This window comes from Oreochromis niloticus, linkage group LG12 (assembly GCF_001858045.2).
Source record: "Oreochromis niloticus isolate F11D_XX linkage group LG12, O_niloticus_UMD_NMBU, whole genome shotgun sequence".
In the NCBI taxonomy this organism is placed as follows: Eukaryota; Metazoa; Chordata; class Actinopteri; order Cichliformes; family Cichlidae; genus Oreochromis; species Oreochromis niloticus.
This window is the reverse complement of record NC_031977.2, coordinates 20,950,159-20,975,399: the sequence shown is the minus strand read 5'-3', so window position 1 is coordinate 20,975,399 and position 25,241 is coordinate 20,950,159. Positions and strand designations below refer to the sequence as shown.

The 25,241-nt window shown below is 38.5% G+C and overlaps 1 protein-coding gene and 2 long non-coding RNA genes across 7 annotated transcripts; 2 read left to right on the top strand and 1 right to left on the bottom strand.

Annotated features, from left to right (window-relative positions):
• Positions 1-4,294: 4,294 nt before the first annotated feature.
• On the top strand, positions 4,295-7,733 carry LOC112841865 (uncharacterized). Its single transcript, XR_003213284.1, has 3 exons — positions 4,295-4,590; positions 5,655-5,691; positions 6,443-7,733. It is a non-coding gene; the product is annotated as an uncharacterized LOC112841865 (long non-coding RNA).
• LOC100692982 (solute carrier family 28 member 3) lies at positions 6,961-25,074 on the bottom strand. 4 transcript variants are annotated; one of them, XM_003446115.5, is made up of 17 exons: positions 24,825-25,065; positions 23,881-23,966; positions 23,655-23,746; positions 21,266-21,455; positions 19,200-19,344; positions 18,989-19,102; positions 18,666-18,743; positions 18,458-18,538; positions 18,080-18,160; positions 17,849-17,974; positions 16,939-17,063; positions 13,734-13,902; positions 13,417-13,614; positions 11,194-11,275; positions 9,513-9,611; positions 8,547-8,661; positions 6,961-8,410 (listed from the first exon to the last, which is right to left on the bottom strand). In XM_003446115.5, the coding sequence occupies exons 1-17, from the start codon at positions 24,891-24,893 to the stop codon at positions 8,293-8,295; spliced, it is 1,968 nt and encodes a 655-aa protein (XP_003446163.1). In that variant the 5' UTR covers positions 24,894-25,065; the 3' UTR covers positions 6,961-8,292. The 4 variants fall into 4 exon arrangements, 3 of the variants coding, with proteins under 3 accessions (XP_003446163.1, XP_005452117.1, XP_025752933.1); XM_005452060.4 differs by lacking the exons at positions 23,881-23,966; positions 24,825-25,065 and adding an exon at positions 23,061-23,086 and having other exon boundaries at positions 23,655-23,752; XM_025897148.1 differs by lacking the exon at positions 8,547-8,661 and having other exon boundaries at positions 8,280-8,410; positions 24,825-25,072.
• LOC106098299 (uncharacterized) lies at positions 11,460-19,282 on the top strand. Of its 2 annotated transcripts, none has more exons than XR_003213283.1 (4): positions 11,460-11,920; positions 13,705-13,914; positions 17,832-17,964; positions 19,207-19,282. It is a non-coding gene; the product is annotated as an uncharacterized LOC106098299 (long non-coding RNA). The 2 variants fall into 2 exon arrangements; XR_003213282.1 differs by lacking the exon at positions 19,207-19,282 and adding an exon at positions 19,007-19,095.
• Positions 25,075-25,241: the final 167 nt, after the last annotated feature.

Genomic DNA, 25,241 nt, shown 5'->3' with positions numbered 1-25,241 from the left:
TGGTGGTCAACAACATCTAGGAATGCAACAGTTTACTTCCTAATGTTGTTATTTGTGCTATTTTGTAATGAATACCTTTAAAAACTAGTTAAAATGTATCTATAAATATCACAGTGTGCAGATTTTATATCCTAATACACACACACACACACACACACACACACACCTCAGCAGGCTCTAATTTACTGATATCATTCAGGCTGTTTCATTTAATTGAGCTTATCTTATTCTCTGAGCTTTGCTTTTTGTTTTTGTTGCCGTGCTACATCTTGTCTAAAGCTAATCTTGTTTTTAAAGTCTGTTTTTGGTTGTTTCTTATTTAGTTTGTTTTTCCCGTTCTGTCTTTTTCACTAATTTTTCAAAGGTTGCTGAAATACACAAGATGTTTTTCCTGAAATATACATAGACAATAGTTTCAGAGAAACTGTCTGGAAAAAAACAGGTTATTTCACTGCTGCTAATGATCAGGGCTGCAAATGATTACTCCTCTGAAACGATAGAAAGTGCTTGATTTAATGCATTTCTACCTATAGAAAAATAAAAGCAGCAATTACGCATTTATTCTTTTTTTTTTTTCTTTTCAACAAGCAGCCCTGACTACTGATTGTACTGATTTTCTTTGTTGTTATCGCAGCTGAAATTTCTCTTGTTCTGATTTTCTCTTGTTCTTTATCTTAAGTAACCACCATAGTTTTCATGCATTCAATGTCCACCAATCAGACTCAGAATTCAGTCCAATAACAGATACAGAAGAATAACATTGATCATTTTGTTACAATGAAATATTCTGGTGAAAAATATTAGGACACCCACCTGAAAGACATACACCTGAAAGACATGCATTAGAATTGCAGCGAGACCTATAAATGTCACTTTTCATTGAAACTCCATAGACCGAGCATCTGCGGGATGAACTGGGACGAGTCTGGTCCTTAGAAGTTATTTTGTTTATATCCTGCAAATCTCAGAAATTGCCTGCCAGGACCTCAACCGGTCAGGGCAGCACTTACACAGTATTTGGCTTTAATTGGTTGATTGGTGAGTGGTATAGTTTTATATTTTACTGACATTTATTTATTATATGTGCAATTTGATGTCTTCGTTTATATATTGTTACCAATTTAAAATTCTCTAATTTTTCAAACTAGCGTTCTAGGTCGTGTAATTATTTTTGTTTCCAATTTTTCCATCTAAGTTTCTACATGCATAGTAATTACCTGCCCATTCAGACTGCTCTGAGTGCAGCTCATAGTTAGGATTTCCAGGTAGAGACAATGACCCGTGTTTGGGCCCTTGAAGCAGGCTCAATACTCCGTTTAGCTTACAGCGAAGATGCCTCCCCTTCGTCGCAAGAAGGTCCTAATGCATCCTCAAGAGCCCTCTATGTGCTCTGTTGCTCTGGTCACCATGGAGATTTTGTGTATTTCAGCAAACGATAGGGTTAAATAAGTACGCGTTCAGTGAAGTACGAGTAGCAGCAACAACATGTAAACACTTGTTGGATGCCTGGAACAACGGGCAGCATCGAATGGAGGGACTCGGTGCCATGCTTTGATATGCTTTTAGAACTCACATCTGTCTCCCCCCACCATGGAGCCATCTTTAGCTGTTTGTGGAGGGACCCTAAATGGGATCCAAATTGATGGAAAGATGGGCAGAAGAGCTGCTGGAGGGAAGGCACAAATGTAAAGCCTGAATAGAATTAAAGAATTAAACAGCACTTGATATTCTTCAGGCCTCTGAGCCCATTAGGAGAATGCCGTTCTCTCCAAATTAGAGTAATTAGTTATTAGAGTAATGAGGAGTTTGGTACCCAGCTAGCTACATGAAAAACAGGCAGGAGAAAGGAGGGAGTGTAGGATTAAGACAGAAAACACATGATTTTTTGGGGGGGAAGGGGAGAAAGTGAGAGAGTGCAAAAATCACCACATTTCAATCACAAGTATCTAATTGGCCCTATAGGTTCTGGAGCAGTTCACTGATGAGTTTGTGTGCAGAATACATTTGAAACACTCAGGTTTTCAAAGGCACCGGGGGGTACAGGGAGCTGGGAGAGCTGGGAGAGGGGCTCCAGCGATAAGAGAAAGAAGGAAGCAAGAGATTGGAAGGAAGACAGAGACAGAAAGAGAGAGCGAGAGAAATGTGAATCACATACTGCTGCTCTGATCCCAGCATGTGTCCATCCCTGTCCTAGCCAGACCACCCGCCTGGCTTACAGGGAGTGTGTGTGTGTGTGCGCGCGCGCGTGTGTGCATGCGAGAAAGAGACTGACAGAAAATGAGCGTGTGCATTGGTCAACAAGCGCACACGCGTTGATGTGTTCACGCTTCCGTGCAATTGTGCGTCTGTGTGAGCTCTCCCAGCAGGAGCGAAAGCACATGGGATGAAGGGCACATGCGGCTAAACACGAGTTTAGTCATAAAACAGTCGCTAGTCGGAGAGAGGTTTTTCCCAGAACCTGCCTCAAACAACCTATGTGTTGTTGAAGGGGAGAGAAAGAGAGAGACAGACATCATTTCTGAGAACAAATGGAAATGGGAAACAGTGTTTGCTGCTGAATCCGGCTCGATGTGAACGGTTTAATGGGCACCATTTTCACTCCTCACCCAAACTGGAAAAGTCCCCCTCCAAAGTTTTTGCTGATCCACAGCAAAACGTTTCATGGGGCCACGCTGAGATAGTTTTTCACAGACTCTACTTTTTGTTTGAAAAACTTGTAAGTTTGCAAAAATACGGATTGCGCTTCCGTCGATAAAGGAGTGACTCCTGAGCTGTCAAACACATTTGTGTTCTTTGTGCAAGCCCGATGCGACAAAAGATGACCACTGTGAAAGAATCAGGATGATATCTTTCGTGGTCGCTCCACACTGCTCCCACAAAGTCAAATAAGCTTAAAGTTGTCTATTCTAAGTACTTCACAACCCAAAATACTCTGGGACAAAATTTTGATAGTGTGACTGTTGTGACCTGGAGCTTGTCCGCCTATATTAGACCCAACCTTCAGTCCTGGTCTAGAAATAGTCCCCCTGTAACTCCTCTCTAAAAGGGGGACTGTGATGTCATAGTGTTAATAAAGATACAAATAAGTAACAGTTTTTAAAATGTATTTCTTGCCTTATTAATTACTAAAAAAGTGGGATACTACTTACTGCACTTGCACATAGTATACTATCTACATGTATCACTAATAATAATCCACCATTTAAAATGATCTGATGCTGGAGATTTCCCATAACAACAAAAAATAAATAACCAAAACACCTCTACGCGTGTTTGGATATAAATGATGCTCGGACCATACTAACACGATTACTGCTGTTGTGTGTAATATTCTAACGAGAAACATGCTTCTCCACTTTCTACTATAATTAATGCACCAGATCAACTGTTTGTCTGCACACGTTTGTCAGGGATTCTCCTGTTTAATTTCTCACTCTGTGCCAAGACACATCCGTGTAATTATGTGTCAATGAGCAATTAAGCATCAATTAAGGTTTATTAGGCTGAGAGCATATCACCAGGAACAGTGATTAGTGTCTATCTATCTATCTATCTATCTATCTATCATCTCGACTCCTCTTTCCATGCTTTTACTATTTCTCTCTTTTCTTATCTTGCTTTTAAGTGCCTCTGTGAATCCTGCCAAACTTCATTTTCTGTTTTCTACCAACCCTGAGTCCAACTCCACGCGCTTCTGTCATCCCAGCAGCCTTCCTCAGTCTGTTCCTCGTCCTTTGTATGCTTTTTAGAGTACTGGCTGATGCAGCTTCATCTCCATTATTCAGTGCATCTCTGGTCCTTTTCACTTCCCTCTTCTTCTTGAGTGGTGCTACATGACAATCCAATATCTACCAACCTTAGTCTCCTAAATACTTGGCCTTTTCATCTATCCATCTTTATCTTTCCATTAATCCTTGAATGTCCTCTCTGCTGCTGCAGGAAATCTCTTTTCTTTTCTTTTTTTTGGATTGGAGGTACCTCGTACTTACAGAAATGTTCTCGGTAGAATTTGCTTTTCGAAATTGACCAGCTGTTACTTCCCACAAGGTTAAGCTGTAAAATGCACATTGCGTCAAAAGCATTTTAGTGAAACCATTTGGGGGCCAGGCTGCAAAGCTTTCTAGACACCCATAGTTTTTCTGCCTTCTCCCATTTATCATCATCTTCTTCTTCTTTTTCTTCTTCCTCTTCTTCTTCTGCTTTTGGAGGCTATGGTCGCTCCTTAAATCATAGGACAGTCGCCTTCTCTTCAATTCGGTTTCACCAGTATGGCAAATATTGGAGGGCATCTATTGAAGTAACTTGAAATCAGAAAAACATGTTTCTAGTTTTTAAACAACATGGCGCTGTTGGATTTCTGTGACCAAGCTGATCTTAAAGCATTGTGTGACATCAACGTCCACCATAGAGACAAAAGACAGTTAGTTCTAAGCCTCCCAAAGAGGGAAAACAATTTGCGGCTCTGACTTTAACAAAAAAATCAAAGTAAAGGACACAAAAATATTTTTTATAAGCTGCCAAAGTGAGAAATGGAGCCTGGCAAGATTCAAAAGTGAAAGCTAATGATAAGACTTGCAGCAGCAAGAACAGGTAAGCTGCACTATGGTTACATTTAGTATATGAGTATATGTTCACTAATAAGTCAAATATCTAAACATAAATTTTAGGCTGTTATAATATTCAAAGTTAAAAGTAGTGCTGTGTTTCGAAACGTTTTAGCTAACTGTAGCTTGATAACGGATAGCTAGCATTAGGTTTCCAATAGCTAACTTAAATGCTAGCTTCATAGTGCTAAAAGAACCCTAACCCAAAGTAAAATCTAAGATTTTGAACAATTAACAGCTCAAGTTTATTATTCAGTTAATAGTAGCTTCGTGAATGTGCAGCAGTTATGGAGCATGTTTGAGGAGGACTTTGGAGCCTGTGGGCCTTTGAAAGTGAGACTCTTGTTAGTAGGCTACTCAAGTTTCTTTGAAACTCAGAAGAGGTCATTCATCAATTCATGCACGGTCTCACATGAAAATTGCTAAATAAATGGAAACGTGTTGAGGATGTTCTGAACTTACAGTTAGTGATCCCGACCATCCCAGCATGTGGTGAGATCATCAATCCAAATCTGCAACTAGAGAAAATGTCTCTCCTGCTTTGCACGCTATGCAGTCAATGACACATACGTTTGCACTTTTATAGCTTTAATAATTATGGCTCTTTCTGAGGACACATGTGTGTGGATACTTGTTCATAATGTGATTTAAAGCAAGTTGTGCATGTTTGAATTTTGTGCACGTCTGTAAAGGTGGCCCAGTGTATGTTTATGTGGGATTAACTTTTATGGCACTGGTTTAAATGTACATTTACCTCTGCACATTGTGTCTGACTGCAAATAATGAAAAGATGAATTTCACTTTTAAAAAAATGTTTCTTAATGACATAATAATCTAAATGTGCCCCCCTGGTCAAGGTTGGTTGCCTGTTCAGTTGATGCCAATCCTGATTTAAGAGTAGAATATATCTCTGATTCTGTTTTAATTATTACATTTTATAAAATAAATAATAATAAAAAATACTTTGAAAAAAAACCTCACACTCAAAACTAAACATACAAGTTAAAGAGTGAAATTTAGACTTTTTTAAAAACCATTTGTTTGTTACAGATTTGATGATAAAGCTCTCAGACGCAAAGTAAGTTCGGTAAGTAATTCAGATTAAAAACCAAAAGTTTGGTTGGATGTAATTGGATATAAGTGATATAGTTTCCACATGGCCTTTCAGCAAACCTTGCATAGTGTTACAAAACAATTTTTAAGAATTGATTAAGTCAGAGGGAGAACCTGGCTGTACAAAGAGGGCAGCTGAATGTCTGCTATATACAGTAAATATACACCAGCCCCATTTTTAGATCAGATCTTTCTTTGTTGTACGATAAGTTTGATTAATGTGTTTTGAAAATGAAAATGATTTAAATCTCAGAGGATTCAAGGAGAAGAAACTTGCAGGGTGAGTTTATTCTCTCCATTTGATGGTTTGTGTGTATCTTTTAGATAAGCCAAAGATATTTACTAATTTCCCTTCTATTCGAATATCTTTAAACTAGCTCATAAAAAAAATAATGTGCCAGAATATTTTTTTAATGTGCCACTATTAGCCATAAAGCTGTTTTTCACCTTTTTTAACATGCATTTCTTTTACCAGTGACAGCAAACATAGCTTCAATGGTCATGGTGTGCCAAAGAAAAACAGATTCTTATATGTTATTAAATCGGTTAGATTATTTCTATAATTAGTTAACAATGAAAAACGTAAATTGTTTCCTTTTGTTATATATTACAGATGCACTGAAGTCGTCCAAACTAAACGGCTCGTTGTTTTAAACACACCGATTTCCCTGAAAATGGAGACAAAATGAGCGATGCATGTTTTCTTTTTTTTTCTCTTTTTTTAGAGAGGGGCATATGGTAAGATGGAGCCTAAACATGCCCTATGTGTCAGTGTCTCATGGCTGAGTTCAATGTTCCCTCTTTTTGGGTGTGTGAAATTCACACATGTGAACACACCTCCTGCCCACCGAGAAGGGAGCCATCTGACCTTTTGCTTGTGCTGGAATTAATGAAGAGACTGTCATTTGTGATCTCCATGATTGCATGCTCATCTCACACATGCAGATGTTGTAAATGTACAGCCATGATACCTTCCTCTTTGTTCTGGTTCACATTTCCTGAAATCGCCCATCGTTTTTCTCAAAACCGTAAAGTTCAGAATCACATTTTCACATTACACTCACGCAATGAATGCGACTTCTCGCAAGATCATACGCCTCAAAATTTTTTATCTGCGCTAAAAAAAATCCAACATTGTTTGTTTCTGATCATACAGACAGAGAGGGTAAAAACTCTACTGGGATATGACTACGAGCTAGATCAAAAACAGATTTGACATACAGATTTTCCAGCTAACTGTGAATGAATGAATAATAAGCATTTTATTACACAGACATACATAAACATGCTTACATATTCAAATGCAAGAGGCAATCTTGAATGCATGGAGTGAAAAAATACATTACAGCAAAAAAGATCCAGAGAGTTAATTAATGAAAATCCAGTTACAGTGACTTTAAACATTCCTGGATAGCCAAAGTTAGAAGTCTTTTGTGCACCTTGGGACCAGACAAAAGGCTTTGACATGTTTCCTGCTCAAATAGGACAAAGTGTTGCTTGGGAACTTGCCAACTCCTGCTGATTCTTTCAAATTTTACATCTACATTTATGTGTTCAAGAAATGTGTTTTAAAGGACTTTGTCAATAATGAGAACCTGTTGCTGCTGGGAGAACAGAAGAGTCTCCTGGTCTCAATCTCCTGGTTATAGAAGCCACAGAGAATCTGCTGAAAATGGGTGTATATATGTATTGTATGCATTTGACCTGAATGGGCATATATTGGTTTTAACAGTTTTGAGGAACTGAGTGTAAGTACTGAGATGGTTGCTTTACTTGTGTTTAATTGGAAGGCATCGGAAGTCTCTCACTGTGAAAATAGGTTTTATTAAGAGAGCATTAGGAAAATAAATATGACCATGTGGCTCTCAGAGTGGGATTTAGTGCTTTAGCAATTCAGTAAAGCTGTAATGAGCCAGATTCTTGGACAATCTGCCAGTCAAACCAGTGTGCCTCCATAATGACCTGATAGATCCAGCATTTAGGTTGCTAAACAGGACCCAAAAGACACCAGCGACATCTAGTGGCTAATCAGTGTGCCATTATTGAAAAGTTCACCACTCCAGGCAAGGCAAATTGTTAGAGGTTAGATCTTCTCTGTCAAGTGTGTAATTAAGCAGGTTTTGCAAGTTTTTCTCATTTTTGTGTTGGAAATTACTCTGATATAGCTTTTTGTACCATGAGATTTTTGCACTATTTAGAAACTGACAAGCTTTAGAAACACATGTACGACACATTAGACATACAAAATATCAATCACAGAGTCATTTCACATCATAGCGGTTTGAAATGATTGTTTATGTAATGATTGCTACAACGTAGAAACAAAATAAAAGTAAAAACATGAAATATTAAAGTGCAAATGTATTATTTTCAAACTATATAGTAATAGTTATGACAAAAAAGCCACTATATTTTAAATTATCATTATGCAAAACGGTTGGGTAAAAGGACGTGTTTGGCATGTTTCATTTTTAAGGTTTTTTGGTGAAAGAAAACTTAACTTAAAAAAAGGAAAACACCCTAAAAATGACTTAACCTGTAAACAGTACATGTCTGTAGCACTGGAGTGTGTGATTTACAGCATGAGGCTGCAGTTGAAACGTTCAGGCGGCGTGAGTGTGCAGCAGCCGAGCAGACTGCTCTGACTGAATCCGTCCCCTGTCGTCACGTTCCATGGCTCATACACTGTCACGCTGCAAATAAAACACACACACATGCACGAGAAAATGTCCACTTGGTCAGATGAGTGAGTTGTAATATCGTTTTAACTGGGCAACAGTAATAAACACACACACACACACACACACACACACACACACACACACACACCTGTTATACAGTTCTGTGCAGCAGGCATGCAGCTGTGAGCTGTTGGTCATGCTGGTGTTGTTGAACTCTACACTCAGTAAATGTGGGCACTCAGAATCAGGGATGTACAACATACCTAAGACAAAACAACAAAAATCCGAGTTATGGTTTTAAATGTTATGTATGTAGGTTTATAATTTGTTTTATAAAATATGCCAAACAGATACATTTTGAAGATTTAAAGATTTAGGAATCAATTCAATGTAGCTCAAAATGTTACATTTTAAAAATATCTTAGTTATGCCAGATCACTTTATAAAAATGCACATAAAGATGCAGATGAAGATAAACTGAAAGTACTTATTAAATTGTATGCAGAAATGTTGAAGATTGATCAAAAGTACTTTAAAATGTACATTTTTGCAAAGTGTATATTTTCGTGTAATATCAATAAATATTTCTTGTTGTGTATTGCCAGTATTATGTAGTATGTAATGACATATTTCCTCTATTGAACTATAGCTTATTTTCATGTAGGGTATAAAGAAACACTCAACACTAAGGTGACTGATTCCTGAGCAGCTGACAATGAATAATGACTAAATCTTAATTAAGGAATATTTTTACAGATAAAGAAAAATTATTAGATGCCAAGTAAGTAAATATAGTGTTAGTATAATGTTTAATTGTATTATTTAACCCTCAAACTCTCAGGTACTTACGAAAAAGCTGGATTTGAACTGATTTTTAAATCAAATTTAAAAATGTGCTTAAAACTCTGCAGTTGTAAAAGCTAAAATAAATGTTTTTGAACTAAGAACAATGTCAGTATACAAGGTTAATATACAGTTGCTGAAAATTTAATGCACACTTTCTGTAGAAGTGGTTGTTTGATCCAATAAGGATATTTGTACTTGATGAGGAAATATATCAAACATAATACTTTATTACCGAGAACATCAAGCCTGGCTGAAGAACAGATGTTACCTGCGATACAAGCTGTCATGAAACAAGAGATGCTGCCTGCAATCAGAGCTCTGAGGCCACAGCTGGAGATATCAGATCGTCTGTCTGGAGCCATGGCAGCTGGGGAAAGAACAATTATGCTGTACAGTTAGGTGTTTAAATTTCATAGTGACATTCTGTTTATAACTTTGGCTCTGTGCTCCTACAGTATGTTTGAACCAGCAATCAGTGTGAAATGGAAATTCAGACCTTCAGCTGTAGTTCAGCGGGTTAAAAACATTAGAGAAATTAAAGGCAGTTTTATACAAGGTGCAAACGTAATTGGACTATTCCCTAAAAAGCTGTTTCATGGACAGGTGTGAGGGAAGGAGCTCTCAGTGGGGGTGAAATAGGCAACAAAACAGCCATTTCCATAAGACAGATAGTGGGAGCATTCTGGGAAAAGGATCATGCAGGTGAGCTATGCAACATAAAAAGATAAGGACATTCAGGTAAGACAACAGTGGTGAATCACACGATCCTTTTGTAAAGAAAACCCCCTCAACATCACCCAGCCAACCTTACAGGTGGTGGGCAACTTTTACCTGAAGGATGGCGGTGGGAGGTTATTCAGAAGCAAATGATAGCAGATTGATGCACATATATACATATTTCCCCAGCAGCTGAGTTTCACCAGTGTTTATTGAGGATTTGATAGGAGAAAGGAGCAGCTGGACGAATTCTGACACATATAGAGCTAAACTCAGCGGTTAGATTCAGATGAATACAGTAAAATTGACTGTTCAAGTAGTCCAGACATACTGTGCAAGCAAACCAGGAGCTTCAGGAGTGCTACAGGCACCGAGACAGTCACCTGATCACACTACAGACTGGAAGACCTGCAAACAAACAGCTGAAGACAGGACCACCAAAGCATCAGAAAATCTATTCTCTGGTGATGCCCGTGGCTTCCAAACCTCAGACTTGTCCTTTGTAGAACAAGGACAAGCTACTATTATATTAGACTGTCCTGTTACATTTGAGCACAACGGCAGAATGACATGAAAAGTTAAAATTCACAGTTTTTTTCTTCTTACACTTCTATAATCAAGACTTTCTGCTTATTTTCAGTCCTTTAATATTTGAAGAATCCCTGAGCTGTGTCTGGAGAAGAAATTGTGAAGATGTTTTTAAAAGTGCATTTATCAGGTTTGGCCTTGTCATTGGAAATTTCAGGACCGCTGAAATGCATGATTGTTCATCTTTGTAACTTCTTTGCTACACTTCATCAAAATGATGAGTGTGGACTTTTTTCTCAATTTAAAGTAATCATTTTTTCATAGTCACGGTCTGTTCTTTGACTGAAAAGAAGCACACAAATTAGACTTGTCCCATTACTTTATATAATAATAGTTATAAATGCGTTTGTTTAAACTTTTGAAAATTTTCTGTCTGTTTGAGAATTAGGGGAATTTGGCAGCTACAAGCCCATTCAGCCCACACACTGTAACTTGCCTTAAATCTGACAGATTTGTTCCTTGTCCTGCCAACCAAAAACATCAAGGACACCCCCCCCCATCCCACCCCCCAGTCTGTTCGTGTGGTGGAGATACTATCAAAAAATTGTGTGCTACAATATAGTTCAGAATTTTTCCAACATCATGAAGTTGAATGTTTTTCTGTTTTGCTCAGCTTTCTTAACATGTCTAAAGGTGTCACTCACACAGCGCTCCAATTGACATCCCCAGTGAAGCAAAGTTGGAAAATCCACACAAAGCGTACGTTGCAATGGCTTCAGAATGGACCTGGAACAGAGCAAATAAATCTAGTAAAGAAAACGCATGAGGGTGTAGGGGGTACGCGGGGGGGTCATGAATTCCAAAAGCCTAAATTTGCACTAATACAGTTTGATGTAAATACATGTGTATATACCACCCTCTGGCGTTCAGCAATAAAATTGCACTGGGAAAATTCACAGGCGTGACTTGCCCAATTGACTGACACCTGACGGTCGAAGTTCCCTCCAAGCATTCAGTGCAGCGCCGAAATGGACAAATGGTAACAAGAAAAAACAAACAAAAAAAAGTCCTACCACCGAGACACCGGCCACTACCACCAATCAGCTCATATCTGAAGATGCATTTGCCAGTGACTGCACAGGTGATTGTTCAACAACAACGTGTTCGTCAGATTGGGATGCTAGCACGGATGTATCTGTGGATACTAGCCAAGTGGCTAGCATAGCTGGAGACAGTAATGTGGAAAGTGATGAATGGTCTGATACTGTTCTGTAAACCGCTGGAAGAAAGGACAACTGCAGTAGATATTTTTCACACATTCATGAACACACATGTACTCTTGTGGGACAGATATGTTGGCATCTGCACTGGTGGCGCACGGGCCATGACTGGGAGACACGGAGCATCCACCGAGAGGCTCTTGCTGCAAAGGTAATACCTGCCCATCTGAAACATGTTTTGAACACCACTGTAAAAATGGTTAACTTTGTGAAAGCCAGGCCGCTGAACTCCCGCTTATTTGCTGCATTGTGCAATGAGATGGGCAGCGAGCATGAGACCTTATTACTCCACACAGAGGTTCGGTGGTTATCAAGAGGGATGTGATCAATATTAATCAGTGTAGTTACTGTAACCAGAAGTTACAAGTCTCTAATTTTAATCTTAAACACAATAAAACCACAAAATTAATGTGGAGTGTAATTATTTTTGGTCTCAATGCGATGCTGTGTTTGTCCTCGAGGACCAGGACAAAACAGCTTTCTTGTATTTTTTCATTTCCCTGTTTAATTTTAGCTCTCACTTCCTGTTTTTTTTCCATTGGTAGTTATGTGTCTTTTGCGCAGTTTTACTTCCCCCTCCTGTCTCATTTCCTTTGATTATCATCACCTCTCTCTTGTTACTCTACTTATTACCCTTTCGTGTATAAATAGTGCTGTCTTCCCCTCAGTCTCCTTTGCATGTTACTGTGTGTTTGCTTGCCTGTGCCCTCTTTGGATTTTTGACATTTTTTTAATAAACTTTTCTTCTTTTTTTTTTTTAAATTAACTTTTTGTAGAGCAGCCTGAACAAACAACTTGCATTTTGTTCACTCAGTCTGTCTCATCACACACAAAAACTGAGAGCTAATAGGGAATAAGACACAGCTGGGAAACTAAACACACCTAAACTAAATCAAAGCAATGTGACACAGCTGCACTAAACCTATGATGGAAAAAGTGACTTGAACTGAAACAAGGAATTAAACACAAACTATAACCATGAACACAACCTAGACTGAAAATTGAGAAAGCCTGAGAATGTAGACAGAGAAATTCCAACCTGGAAAACAAAACTCAAAGCACCAAGACAAATAGACACAGTAACAATCAAGCAGAAAATATTAAATAATTAGTAGAAAAACCATAACTCAAAATGCTCCATCACAGACTCAGGACCATGACATAAATGTCACTGATATCCATTAGAGAAATTAAGCTATATTTAGACCATAACACTGTCAAAATTAATTCTGACTTTTGTCACTTTAGCTACCAAAAAATGGTAACCTCAGTGGGATGCAGGCATTGTCTCGTGCTACCAGTAGTCACAAGGAAACTAACAAAACACAAAAACGATAAAGGGAGGATGAGGAGAGAGCAATAGCCCGAGGCCACTACCTGCAAAATCGTTCCCTTTTTGGAGCTGGCTCTTCAGTGGACCTGTTGCCACTTTAATTTCCACCAAAGCAGGTGAAATGAATCCACAGTTGTTTATCCTTCCTAACTGGATAGACTGATATCTGTGAAGTTCAGCTGACTTTGTGTTGTACCGTGACGACTGAGTGCTCCAATAATTTTTGTGAACAGTGAATAATCATACTGAGCAAACCAGATAGGGAAAGAATTAAAAATTAGAAGAGAAATAGTGAGAACATGAATAAAACTTACAGAAATGTATTGCTTCACATTGTTCACATATTCTGGCCCCCCTGCCTTCCTCCGGTTTATCAACTCTGACAGCTTCTGATAGGCCACAAACTCATTGAGGAATGTCTTAATGCCCATCAGTTCAGCAACAATGAAACTGTCGTCAAAGGAAACACCCATCATGAAGGAGAGAGGCATGAACACGTAGGAGCAGATGAGCTAAACAAGGGACACAAAGAAGCAGAAACAATAGAAAAATAGGCACATCAGGCTGTGTTTTATTATATTTAAATAAAGTTTATTTTGTAGGGTTGGTGCGTGTGTTTGTGTATATTCACTGAGAAGCTGAGCTGTGGACAGTCGAACATCCCTCCCAGCCAGGAGAGGACAGCATCAAATAAGGCCAGCAGGGCCATGAAGGCAATGATGTTGGCTAAAACGCTGGCCACTAGTGCGATTGCACGAGATGCACCGAGGGATGCCGCCTCCAACAAATTCTTGCTTTCACTGAAGAAAAAGGTAGAACTTGATTGGCACTCCTTTTTTTACAGTGTGATATAAATATAGCATTGTGTCATCAGCATAGTGGGTATGCGATGTATAAAAATTAGGTTGCATTGTCATACTTGCCTTGATTATCATAGTTTTAGCTTAAATCAGTGTGGATTAACAAAAAACATAACTGAATTTAAACCAGGGGTGTCCAAACTTTTTTCACTGAGGGCCACATGCATAAAAATATAGGAGGGGCTGGGCCACTTACTAGAAATTAGGTATATAACCTTAACTGTAGTGTATTAAAGTTAGAAAAATCATTTAAAAGTGGTCAAATGTGTTATATTGTTGAATATAATTAAAGACAAAACTGCCTTCATCACAGCTTTCCATAAATGGATCTTTATTGATTTATTCAGAAAAAGCTTTGGTAGCTCATTCTCAGAACAGCAGCAGATTTCTTCTTAGACAGGAGATTTACAGCACAGAGAAAAAACAATAAAGGGGAAAATGGGACGGGTACATTTCAAGCTTGTTATTTAAGTTCTTAGGCTTAGCAACATACCTGTTAACGTTCGTTTGAAACGGTTATCAACATTAACAGACTGAACTGGACTTAATAACATGAGTCCATATAATTTTAGTAAATTATTCTGGTGAGTATCAGCTGCGCTGGGTATGTAAATCGGGCCATCCAGCTGCGGTGCTCATCGTACGCCACTCGTGCCAGAAATCCAGACAAATGTCACTTGATCAAGGAGCAGATCTGCATCAGATGAGATCAGCTGACTTTGCGTGTGCGTGCGCTGTGCACAGCGGTGTGTACTCTGTGTGTTAACAAGAGAAACGCATATAAGAAAGTGGTGCGCAAAAGCAGGGTAGTGACAGAATTGATGCGCATTATTGATATTTGAAGCATGTGTACCTGCACATGCATGCATATTGACACACGGGTACTGTGGAATGTAGTTTTTACTCACCTAAAGTGCTCGTGCTCTCGTCCACTCCCCGCAAAAAAAAAATTAGCAGCTGTGCGGTGTCTGTGGCATCGGTGCTCTCATCGCATGCGATGGAGTAAAAACCAAAAGCACAGCTTTATCAGACAGTTACAGTTTAATGTTGGCTGACGAGTCTTCAGTGTCTGGCACAGTGTTGGTCAAGTTACTTGAAAAAAGTAATCAGTAACTAATTACTGATTACTTCCCCAAAAAAGTAATCCCGTTACTTTACTGATTACTTATTTTCAAAAGTAATTAATTACTTAGTTACTTAGTTACTTTTTAAAAACACAATTTACAACCTGAATAGGTGATAAAGCGATAGATCTTTCAGCCCAATTCTACTTTTTCTGCATAATCAATCATACAAAATGTAATCAAATGGAAATGTGTCTTTTTAAAACTTGTTTTATTAGTTTTAATCTTTTAACTTTATGCATCAAGCAAAAATTAAATTATATGCAACATTCTCTGACTGGAAGAAATTTGTTTAACATTTAAACCTATTTTCTGCACATTCCAGCACATAAAATAAAATAAAATATTTTTTTGTGTTTACACTGTCTTTCAAATAGATGCAAGTAAAACACAGCAGAAAATAAATAAAGTCAAAGGCTAGTTGCTCTATTTTCACCTGTAAAGCAGGACTGGGGTAGGCGGAGGTTTACCCTGGTGCAGGTGTGCCGCAGCGGTCAGTTGAAGACTCCGCAAGTTTCTCTGTGAATTTCCCATTACAGTCGTAGCGCACTCAGCGCTTGCTTGGAAGTTTAGGGGTTTTTTCGCTGTAAAAAGAAGTTTTCTTCCCACGCACAACGGACGCTAATGTTTTTGTCACTTTTTATGGAATCAAACTTAAAATAAGGTCAGTACTTCCACGCTTTGAACGCTGCACGCTCATACTCTCTCCCGTACTTGATATATTATCCATTGTTGATCTGCAGACAGCTGTTGTCACGAACGTCGCACTCGCCTACGTCACTATCATGAGACATTCTCGCAAAAAACTCACGGTTTTAGTAACGCAGTAATGCAGCGTTCCTACGGGAAAGTAACTGTAATCTAATTAGCGTTTTTGCAATGTAATCCCTTACATTACTCGTTACTTGAAAAAAGTAATCGGATTACAGTAACGCGTTACTGCTCATCTCTGGTGTGGCACAACTGTATTTCTGGACATGCTGACGTTGTTGAAGTCCTGCACTTTTTTCGGGCACATTATTTCGGTGACTTTAACGAGGCAGCGTTTTATGAGGTCTCCATCTGAAAAAGGCTTGCCATGTCTTGCGATGAGTTGGGCGACCTCATAGCTGGCTATTGGAGCCTTTTCCTGGACAATTTGAGCATGAAAAAAATACTTTTGCTGACCCCGCAGGATAGCTACCCTTTGCTCTAATTTCTGCTCTCGCTCAGCACCAGTGTAGGATGCATAGGCCTGATGTTTGGTTTCTTAATGATGTTGTACATTATACTCTTTCATAACTGCCACAGTTTCAGTGCAGATCAAACAGACACACTTCCCCTTTAATTCTTTGAAGAAATATTCACTCTCCCACCGTGTCTGAAATTTCTGCACTCACTTTCTACCTTTCGCTTCTTTGGTTCTGCCATGTTTGGTAACTTGGGGTAAATTTCTTCTGTGATTGTCCTTTTTGGTGGAGCAACTGCCTTGATCAACACTAGCTCCCCCTGGTGTTAAAACTAAGAAGTGCAATACACTCAAGCAAAAGTTGAAGTGCGGGCCATTTTCTATTCTATTTATAAAATTACTTGAGGGCCAATTAAAAATGGCCGGACTTTGGACACCCCTGATTTAAACAGACATTTTTTGAACTTCAGTTAGATCTTCTCTAAAAGCCATTGGTCAATACCATTAAGGCTTTATAAACAAAGTCAGAAAGAAGTGACAGGATGAAGCAACAGCGAAATTATGTAGACCGAGTGAATTTAAAGATTGAACTGTAGAAAAACATTGTAACCATTTGAATCAAGTGGATAATAGATGTTGTATGGTGTAGGTATCTGTGTGTTTATTGTGATCACTCTTACCCACCCCTTGTCCATTTTGACTGGTCGATTGGACCTTAAAACTGAAGTTTCAGGCCAGAACATCTTGGCAATGGCCAGGGAAGCTGGAGCAGACATTACTGTTGCTGTCAACAAGTGCGTTGCATCAACCTCAAAGGAAAAGCAACAAATGGCACAGATTAATTTTTCATTTTCTTTTTATCAAATTGTCAAATTCAGTCACAAGCCTTAAATGAAATTTGAAATTACTCCTATATATGCTATTTTTTGCATCCTGCTCTTTGAAATTGAGCATTGATAATTGCAATAAATTTGACCTTTCAGCCATGAAGATGAATCTCTTTTGAGAGAGAGACTTGGTCAAGATAGAGAGCATAACTTTGGATGGTTTTTGATGTTGGGGTAAACTCCGCCCACTGTGTTGCAAAATTTAAGCTGCCCAGGTCAATAGAAAAGGATAAGAAGACAGAAATTGTGTCTTGATTTGAGTTTTCTGTTTTATTTCTGAAAATACTCATGTATTACTTTCCAGTTCGTTAAACTTCTTGTTAAACTGCTGTCCAGTTATCACATGTGAGGTTGTCTTTGAACTTCTTATAGCCAATCTTTTTTTTGTAAAATCACCATCTTGTATTTTCCCTCTGCATTCCCTGTGTATACTTCTCATTGCTTTTAGTTTAGTACTTTCCCAATTCCCATTTAATTATTCAGACTTGACTTGACTTTGCCTTGTGTCTGTTTTTGTCTGTGTGCCCTTATTCCCTTTATTTTGATTTTAATTTTGTTTGTTTGTTTATTCATGAGAATAAACTTTTAATCAAGCACACACAGAACAAGTTTGGGTGCCTAAACACTTTCCAAATGTGCCTAACTCTGACAACCTCAACACTTCTTCAAACCCACACCCCATCCTTTCAGCACATCCTCTTCCTCACCCCAAAGGAGATGTAGGCTCCCAAAATGGTACCAGAGATGCTGGCAAAACCTCCTGTCATCACAGCATGGATCTCTGACAGAGTTAGCTCACTGATATATGGACGAATCAGGAGAGGTGAGTCGGTCTGATGAGAGAGATGATGATGAGGACAGACGATGGGGTCGACTGACATTAGTTGATCAATACAGTTGACATTAGTGTACTACTGTAAATGGTTACAGTTGCTTACGTGTCCAAGGAATATATTTCCAGCTGCAGCCATTGATTCTGCTGGAGATGTTCCCATGGTAACCTGCATTATGAATCCAATCTGGGGAAAAATCAGTGATAGAATGTAAAAAAGGGGAAAAACTGTAATAATAATAATAATAATAAGATAAATATAACACTATTATTATTATTATTATTATTATTATTATTATTATTATTATTATTATTATTATTATTATTTTTATTAATATACATTCTCATTCCGTGCTGTCTGTTACTATAACAGTCAACAGCCTTTCATTTCCAATTTTTTACGTCTTATTTCTAAAATAATGCTTTAAAACAATTCATCTGACTCCTTATACAGCATGTCTTTCTGTGTCTCCTCCATTCTCACCTTACAAATGAGCCAGGCCATGAAGCCAATGTGGTAGAGCATGGAGATGACAGAGCTTAAAAATACAAGTATTGGCATCACCTGCAGAGAGTCCACAATCAGGAAAATATTTCTAATGCTTCTAGTTATGTTTATACCTTGATATTAAAAACTAGATTGTCCTTTAAACACATTTAGTCACATGTGCGCTTTCACTGGATCATCATACCCTAAAGGCAAAGAAGTGGTCCGTGTAACTTTCACCAAACACGAACTTTGATCCAGTATCTGCAAAGGACATAAACGCCTGCATAGAGGAGATTTTCAGTTCTCAGCAACAGAAAAATAATAATTGTAACAGATGTTTCTTTTTTTCATTGAAAATGTAGCTTTTCTGTCATCTTAACATTAAATGTCAAATATATGCAGCAGGAACATTTGTTTCAGAACAGCAGTGAGTGCTACATCTGCAAATTTACCAAAAGCAACCATACAAGCCACTAAAAAACAGGATGTGTGTGTGTGTGTGTTTGAATATATGTGTGTGTACACCTCTGCTTTGTTTCCAAGCCACTGCAGTGCACCTAAACCAAATGTGGTCCTGAGAATGAAAAGACCGAAGATAAACTGCAGCCCGATCCCAAAAACCAGCGTTTGCCAAGACCACTGCAACACACATGAAAAATACATTTGTCTATGTGCAAACATGCGTGTGTGATTTTGTGCATGTATGCATTCGTAAGCATGTATGTCCATCTTTTACCCTGAAGGGGTGTTTGGAGAACAGGAGTGTTAAGAAGACGAACAGCAGCAAGCCAAAGAAAGATACCAGCTGTCTAGTCCCCCGCTGGGCCGTGTCCAGAGCAAGCCAGCACACCGCGGCTACCAGCACTGACATATATATTATCCTGAACAGAAAGAAAGAGGGGAAGTGGAGGAATTCAGAGAGAACACAGAGACTCTGTACAAACACTATAGTATGCAGTGTATATCCCATGTTATGTATATAATACTGTTATATACCTAAATTTGTGTCAGCTTAGAAACAGAACATATACACTGTTGTGCAAAATCTTGAACCAACCCTCATTTCTTTACGTTTTGCTAGGAAATCTGGAAATGGGTGCAGTGATTTACTGGAATGTGCAAACTTAAATAGAAATACTGTACATAAGGCAAAACCAGAGTTAACGGTCAATATTTGGTCTAACCTCCTGTATTCTTCAACCTGAACTCTTTTTCAGGCTTTCTTGTCATTTCTTTTAAGTACTCTTAAGGAATAGTTCTCCAGGCTTCCTGAAGGACGTTCAAAGCTCATCTTTGGATGTTGGCTGCCTTTTGTTCTGTTCTCTGTCAAGATGATCCCACACTGCTTCAGTAATGTTAATGCCCGGGCTCTAGGGAGGCTAATCCATACCTGATTATGTTCCACTGGGTGTTTTTCTATCCAGATATGCTTATACTGCATCAGCAGTGTGTTTGTGATCATTATCATGCTGAAAAATGACGCTGTTGCCAATCAGATACTTTCCAGATGGTGTTGATTGGTTGATCAAAATCTGATCATACTTTTCTGACTTCATAATGTCATTTTGACAGGATCCCCAACACCACCAGCTGAAATGATGCAATTTACAATCTACATTGAAGTTAAGGCGGGGGGGGGGGTTGTAGGTGCTTGAAAGATTCATAGGTCAGTGTTACATGGTTTAATAAAGACAAGCGGGGGTTGGTTGGTGGGTGGTGGTGGGGGTACCCTGATCTTGACTTGCACCGGGTTGGCCGGCCTCCAGCGGCATTGGCTGCCCATCACCCCTGAGACTCCCAGCCATTGGCCATTGGTGCACCATTAGGGTCTCCCTCCTACTCTTGCTGAGATGGGTGCTCAGATATCGCTGACAAGTTTGGCCCCAGGTCTTCAGCGTTTTTGCGGTTGCAGATGGCCCGGTTTTCCTGGATCCATCTCTGTCTGCCTCTGGCTCCTGGGGGGCATTATTGCAGCTTCTCACCCTCATTTTCAAGTACATTTCGTGACAAAAACACACTCTTTCTCCCCCTCACACTCACACACCTGGTGTTGTATGTTTGTTTTTCTTGCAGGAGTGGCACTTGGCAATACATTGTACATTTCTTTATCCCCCCCCCCTTTTTTTTCTGCTTGTCCTGCCTTAGACATTGTCATACAGTATACCACATATAATGTAATAACTGAAGTGACACAAATAGAAATGAAGAAATAAAGAGATAAACCCTGAAATAGAGAAGCGTGCAGAGAATTTATGTTTTTAACATGACAGTGCATTCAGATCATAATTCTGATCGCAAAAGCTGCTAGACAGAACAGGATTTTAAAAGTGTGTAATATGGTTTGTAAGTAGACATTAGCCAAAGGCTGTACTGTAGGTCAAGCATTGATGTTATGAATAATAAAGCAGTATATATATTTAAATCATCGTTTACCATCTACAAGATAAAGAAAATTAAAATTTTCCAGGTGGGGTGCATTTCAGCAAATAATTTTATTGTGTTTAATGCAATACTCATGCCAGTCTCACTAATCATAAATTTTTATCAGTCTGAGGATGCTGTGATGTTTAGAAAATTTAGAAACCCTCCACATGCTGAACTCTCTCGCACATCATTCACATCAATGAGGGATTTTTGATATGCTGTCTTTACAGTCCCTCACATTTTTTCTTCCTGTGTCATTATGGTGAAAAGATCAGTCCTCTCAGCCCACCTGGCCAACCCCTAGCTGCCCAGTTCCTTTGTCGTAGAAGGTGCACATGGGTGTAGAAAGGCTGGAATATGATTTGTCTCATTTCTCACCATCTGATCCCACACAAGTTCCTGCTGAGAAGGTCTCTGATAGGAGCGAGAGCCTCCCACACTTGCTCACCATATCGTTCCATCATCCAATCCCAGACCAGGAAAAAAATGGTTACCAAGGAGATGACCAGCAGCCCCACAGCCCGATGGAAGTTCACAACACATGCCGCTATCACCATGGCAACAAAGCCTGAAACAAATATAGAATCAATGTGAGTTACATCCTCACATGACCCTCAGACTACTGACATGTTAATGAAATGTTTTTATTTAGACTACTGTATTATCTGTTTTGTATCCACTAGCTAGACATGAGGGGGTGTAGTTGATGTGAAAATGGAGTGCACAGATGACACATCTTCCAGCAGGCAAACGCTACTTAAAGGTTCATACGTATGATTCAGGACTCAAAGTCTTACTAGATTCCCCGACTGAACAGATCTGAGCTGAGACGTTAACTAAAAGTAGTCTAGTAGCAGTAGAAAATATAGCACGCAAAAGCAATATATGGAGAATTAGTGGTGAAAAAAACACACAGAAGAAACAGCTGAAATAGCTAGCTCACTGTTAGCTAGCTTTGCTAATTAGCTTAGCTAGTAACATGAATAAACAAATTAAATTGTTACCTGAACAATAAAATGCAAACCATAGTATAAATAGCTAAAATGTATAGGTAAAGAAGAATGAATTAATGTATTTTATCAAAGGTGGTGAAAGATATTTTTTTTCACTCAGAGTATGCTAACTGTGTTACAAACGGAATTAATGATTAAACTTCTTTACTCAAATAAAAGTAAAAAAGTACATGTTCTGAAATGTATTCAGCATATAAATGTAATCATTTGAAGGACTTTTATGGCAGCTATTTATGTGCTAAGCTAACAGACAAACGTTTTCATTTCCTGTTATGATGCTGCTAAAAGTACTTACAACCATTTATTTATGCACAGCTTTTTTAATGTCCAGCCATAGGTCTGGCCACTGCCACCAACACATTAATTCTTTTCTTTTTCAGCCAGACTTCTGTATATTTGCTGTTTGATACAATTTGGGCCAAGCTTTAAGTGTTGGATAGATGACCTCACATTTGGTTCTATAGTACTTGGTATACAGAGGAGTTTATGTTCAGCTGCAAGGTATGGGGCGCCTTTTGTAAAACTGAAACATGCTGCAATTAACAGCAACATTTTTCCACGTTTATCTCAAAAGCTTACAAAAACATGTTTTTTTCAAGTCATTTTTTTACAACATTTACTAAAATATTTGTAACTTTTTATATCTAAAATACAATTTTAAATGTAAAATCTAAATATTATATTTAAAACTAAATGTTAAAAGTTAAATCTTAGTATTATATTTAAATCTAAAAGTTAAATGTTAAATCTAAATGTTACGGGAAACTTTTACTGGATTTATTTTACGGGAAATATTTAGCTAACATTTTAACATGTGTTTAGTTGAAGACATTTGAACTTGAAAATTGTTGAGAACAGGCTTTTGAGTCCATCTGTCACGGCTGTCGGGGTTCACGTGAAAAAGGCTGGAAACCACGGAATGTACTTTAAAGCCTGTGCACGCTAAAAAGATCATTTTACATTTCAATTCCCATCTACTCTGGTTATTTTTGTATTATGGACTCATGACAAGGTGTTTTGAGCTGGAATCTCTTATCTACTAAAGATGAATTGAGATGAAAAAACATGTTTCATTAAAGCATATATTATCTACATGTACTCCACACCTACCCTCAGCAATCACGAATATTTAGACTGAATTTTTGAATGTTGGCACTCACCACTAGATGTATTCCGTACTCACCACCTGGCAGAAAAGCAGGTTTGGGGTCATCATCAGTGCTAAAACATTAACTAAACTTTTAACCTTTGATACAGTCAAAGGTTATCAAGGCAGGTGTTTTGAAAATCAGATATCCTACAAAGGGACTCAGGTAATGAAATAAATAATTGCCTAAATTTTGGTGTGTTGTTATCTTTGAATCAATAACGTCTCATTCGTGGGATACGAAATGTCATTTTGTGTCTGCCTGCACAGACCTCGACAAGTCCTTTTAGTACACACCGCTCGTGCTCTGATAAACCATGTCTTGATTTTTCCACTGACAATGAAAGCGATTTATAGTAAATTAAACTTTTATTTTTTCAGTTTGTTCCACAAAAACATGCTCACATCAATCTGCTCTAAAGGCAAAGAACATGCAGGTCCACTCACCTGTCAGGCTAGTTTGTAAATTTAACAGCCCTTTACAACTCAGTACAAAATTAGAAATAGATTCTCCCTTTATGCCTTTGTATTTTAGTCCTATGCGGCACAACTATAACCTACTTAGGCACCTGAGTTACACTTTAACAGACACAAACAGATAATTTACCAGCAGCTAAAACTAGCTGGATAATCAGGTGAATCTGGTCTTTGTGCTTTGCCATATAGCCCTGGAGTGCCTCCACTTTCTTCTCCAGCAAGCTGTTGACACACAGATAAGAGGAGTAAGGAGAGAGGTCATAAATGTTAGATCAAAAGGCACACGAAAGAAAAGCTGGTGATTCAGAAGATATGAAGAAACACTGTGTTTTTGGTTAAAATGAGAAAGGAAAAACCTCTTGTCGTGTTGTCCCGTCTTTGCCGATGCATTGTCTATACCTTCGGAGGAGATTTCCACATCAGTGCATATGTGCTGCTGTCCCTGTCACACATGTATTGAGGATCATTCATATTAGAAATTGTTAAAATTTGGCAGAGAGGACCCAGAAGCAGCCAACAAACTTGTTTTACATGATGTTGGTCAGTGAGGCAAAAAAAGATCAAGAAAAGGATGAGGGATGGGGGGGTGGGGTGACTGGTGACACACTGGTGCACAGAACTGGCTTGAATGGGATTGTTTACACAGCGCTTGCACAATGACATTCTTCTTCAAACCCTAGACAAAGACTTATTTTTCCTTTTGCACAATGACCATCGGGGTTATTATAATGCAGGATTTTTTCATTCTTTCTTCATTATTTTTCAGGTGATTTTAGTTTGTTTTTATTACTGATTGAAAGGATTTCGGTATAATTAGTTTCTTAGTTTTAGTTTTAGCAGTTTATTTAGATGGGGCATTTTTCCAGTTATAAGATTTAAGAAGTTCAAAACAGAGTGAACTTCCTATTTGTTTGCCCAACACAAACACACCAGTGCCACCTCAGTGTTTGTTTTTGAGAAATATGGTTGATTTTAATGACTGAAAATGAAGACATTCCTGTGTATTTATTTTGTTTTATTTAGGTTTTTTAGTTAACTGCAATCACCGTGCTCAGGTTGAATCTCCACGGGTTGGCTGCAGGTGTAAATATGCCACTCTAGCTCAAAAACCATTTGAGTTGGTTTAATCATCCTCAAGAAGCCTCAAAGTTAATTGTCAACTTCAGTAAAAGTCAGAAGATAGATGGAATTTTAATTATTGAATATAAAAAAACCCAAACAAACGTAGCTCAAACCATCTTGTAATTGAAATGATCGAAAGAGTTCCAGTTCTTTTAAGATTGTTTTATGCCTTACTTACCTCTGATTCAAAGGCCTCATTGTCATTTCCTTGTTTTCCATCCTTATTTTCTATTATATCCAGCTCCATTTCCTTGCTGTTCCTTGACTGTATGTCAGGCACTCACTGGAAGACTTTAACCCCACCTGTCCCAACCTTTTCCCCTCCCTTCCTCCTTTCCACTGACTTCTGTATCCTCTCCCCTCTCGAATAGTGTCCGCTACTTGTTACTAATGCATGGCTACTAAATATCTTCTTCTTTTTTTGGTCTGCCGTCTGCTTGGATGATCAGATTATGTAGTTAAAAAGTCACAGACGGGATACTTCATTGTTCTTTTGCTGACAGGGATGGTTATTGGTGCATTACTTTCTAAAAGCTTCAGTCATTTCCTTTGGTCCTTTAGCAGCCTGAGAGGACACTCTGTATATGTGCAGGCT

Bases quoted from the DNA above. Each gene is read 5' to 3' on its own strand.
- LOC100692982 (XM_003446115.5), bottom strand. From the start codon at position 24,893: ATGGAGCTGGATATAATAGAAAATAAGGATGGAAAACAAGGAAATGAC. The intron at 18,744-18,988 runs GTGTACACACAC...TCCTCTATGCAG, and splicing joins GGCTTGGAAACAAAGCAGAG to GCGTTTATGTCCTTTGCAGA. The intron at 18,161-18,457 runs GTGAGAATGGAG...ATTTTTCCCCAG, and splicing joins TGGCCTGGCTCATTTGTAAG to ATTGGATTCATAATGCAGGT.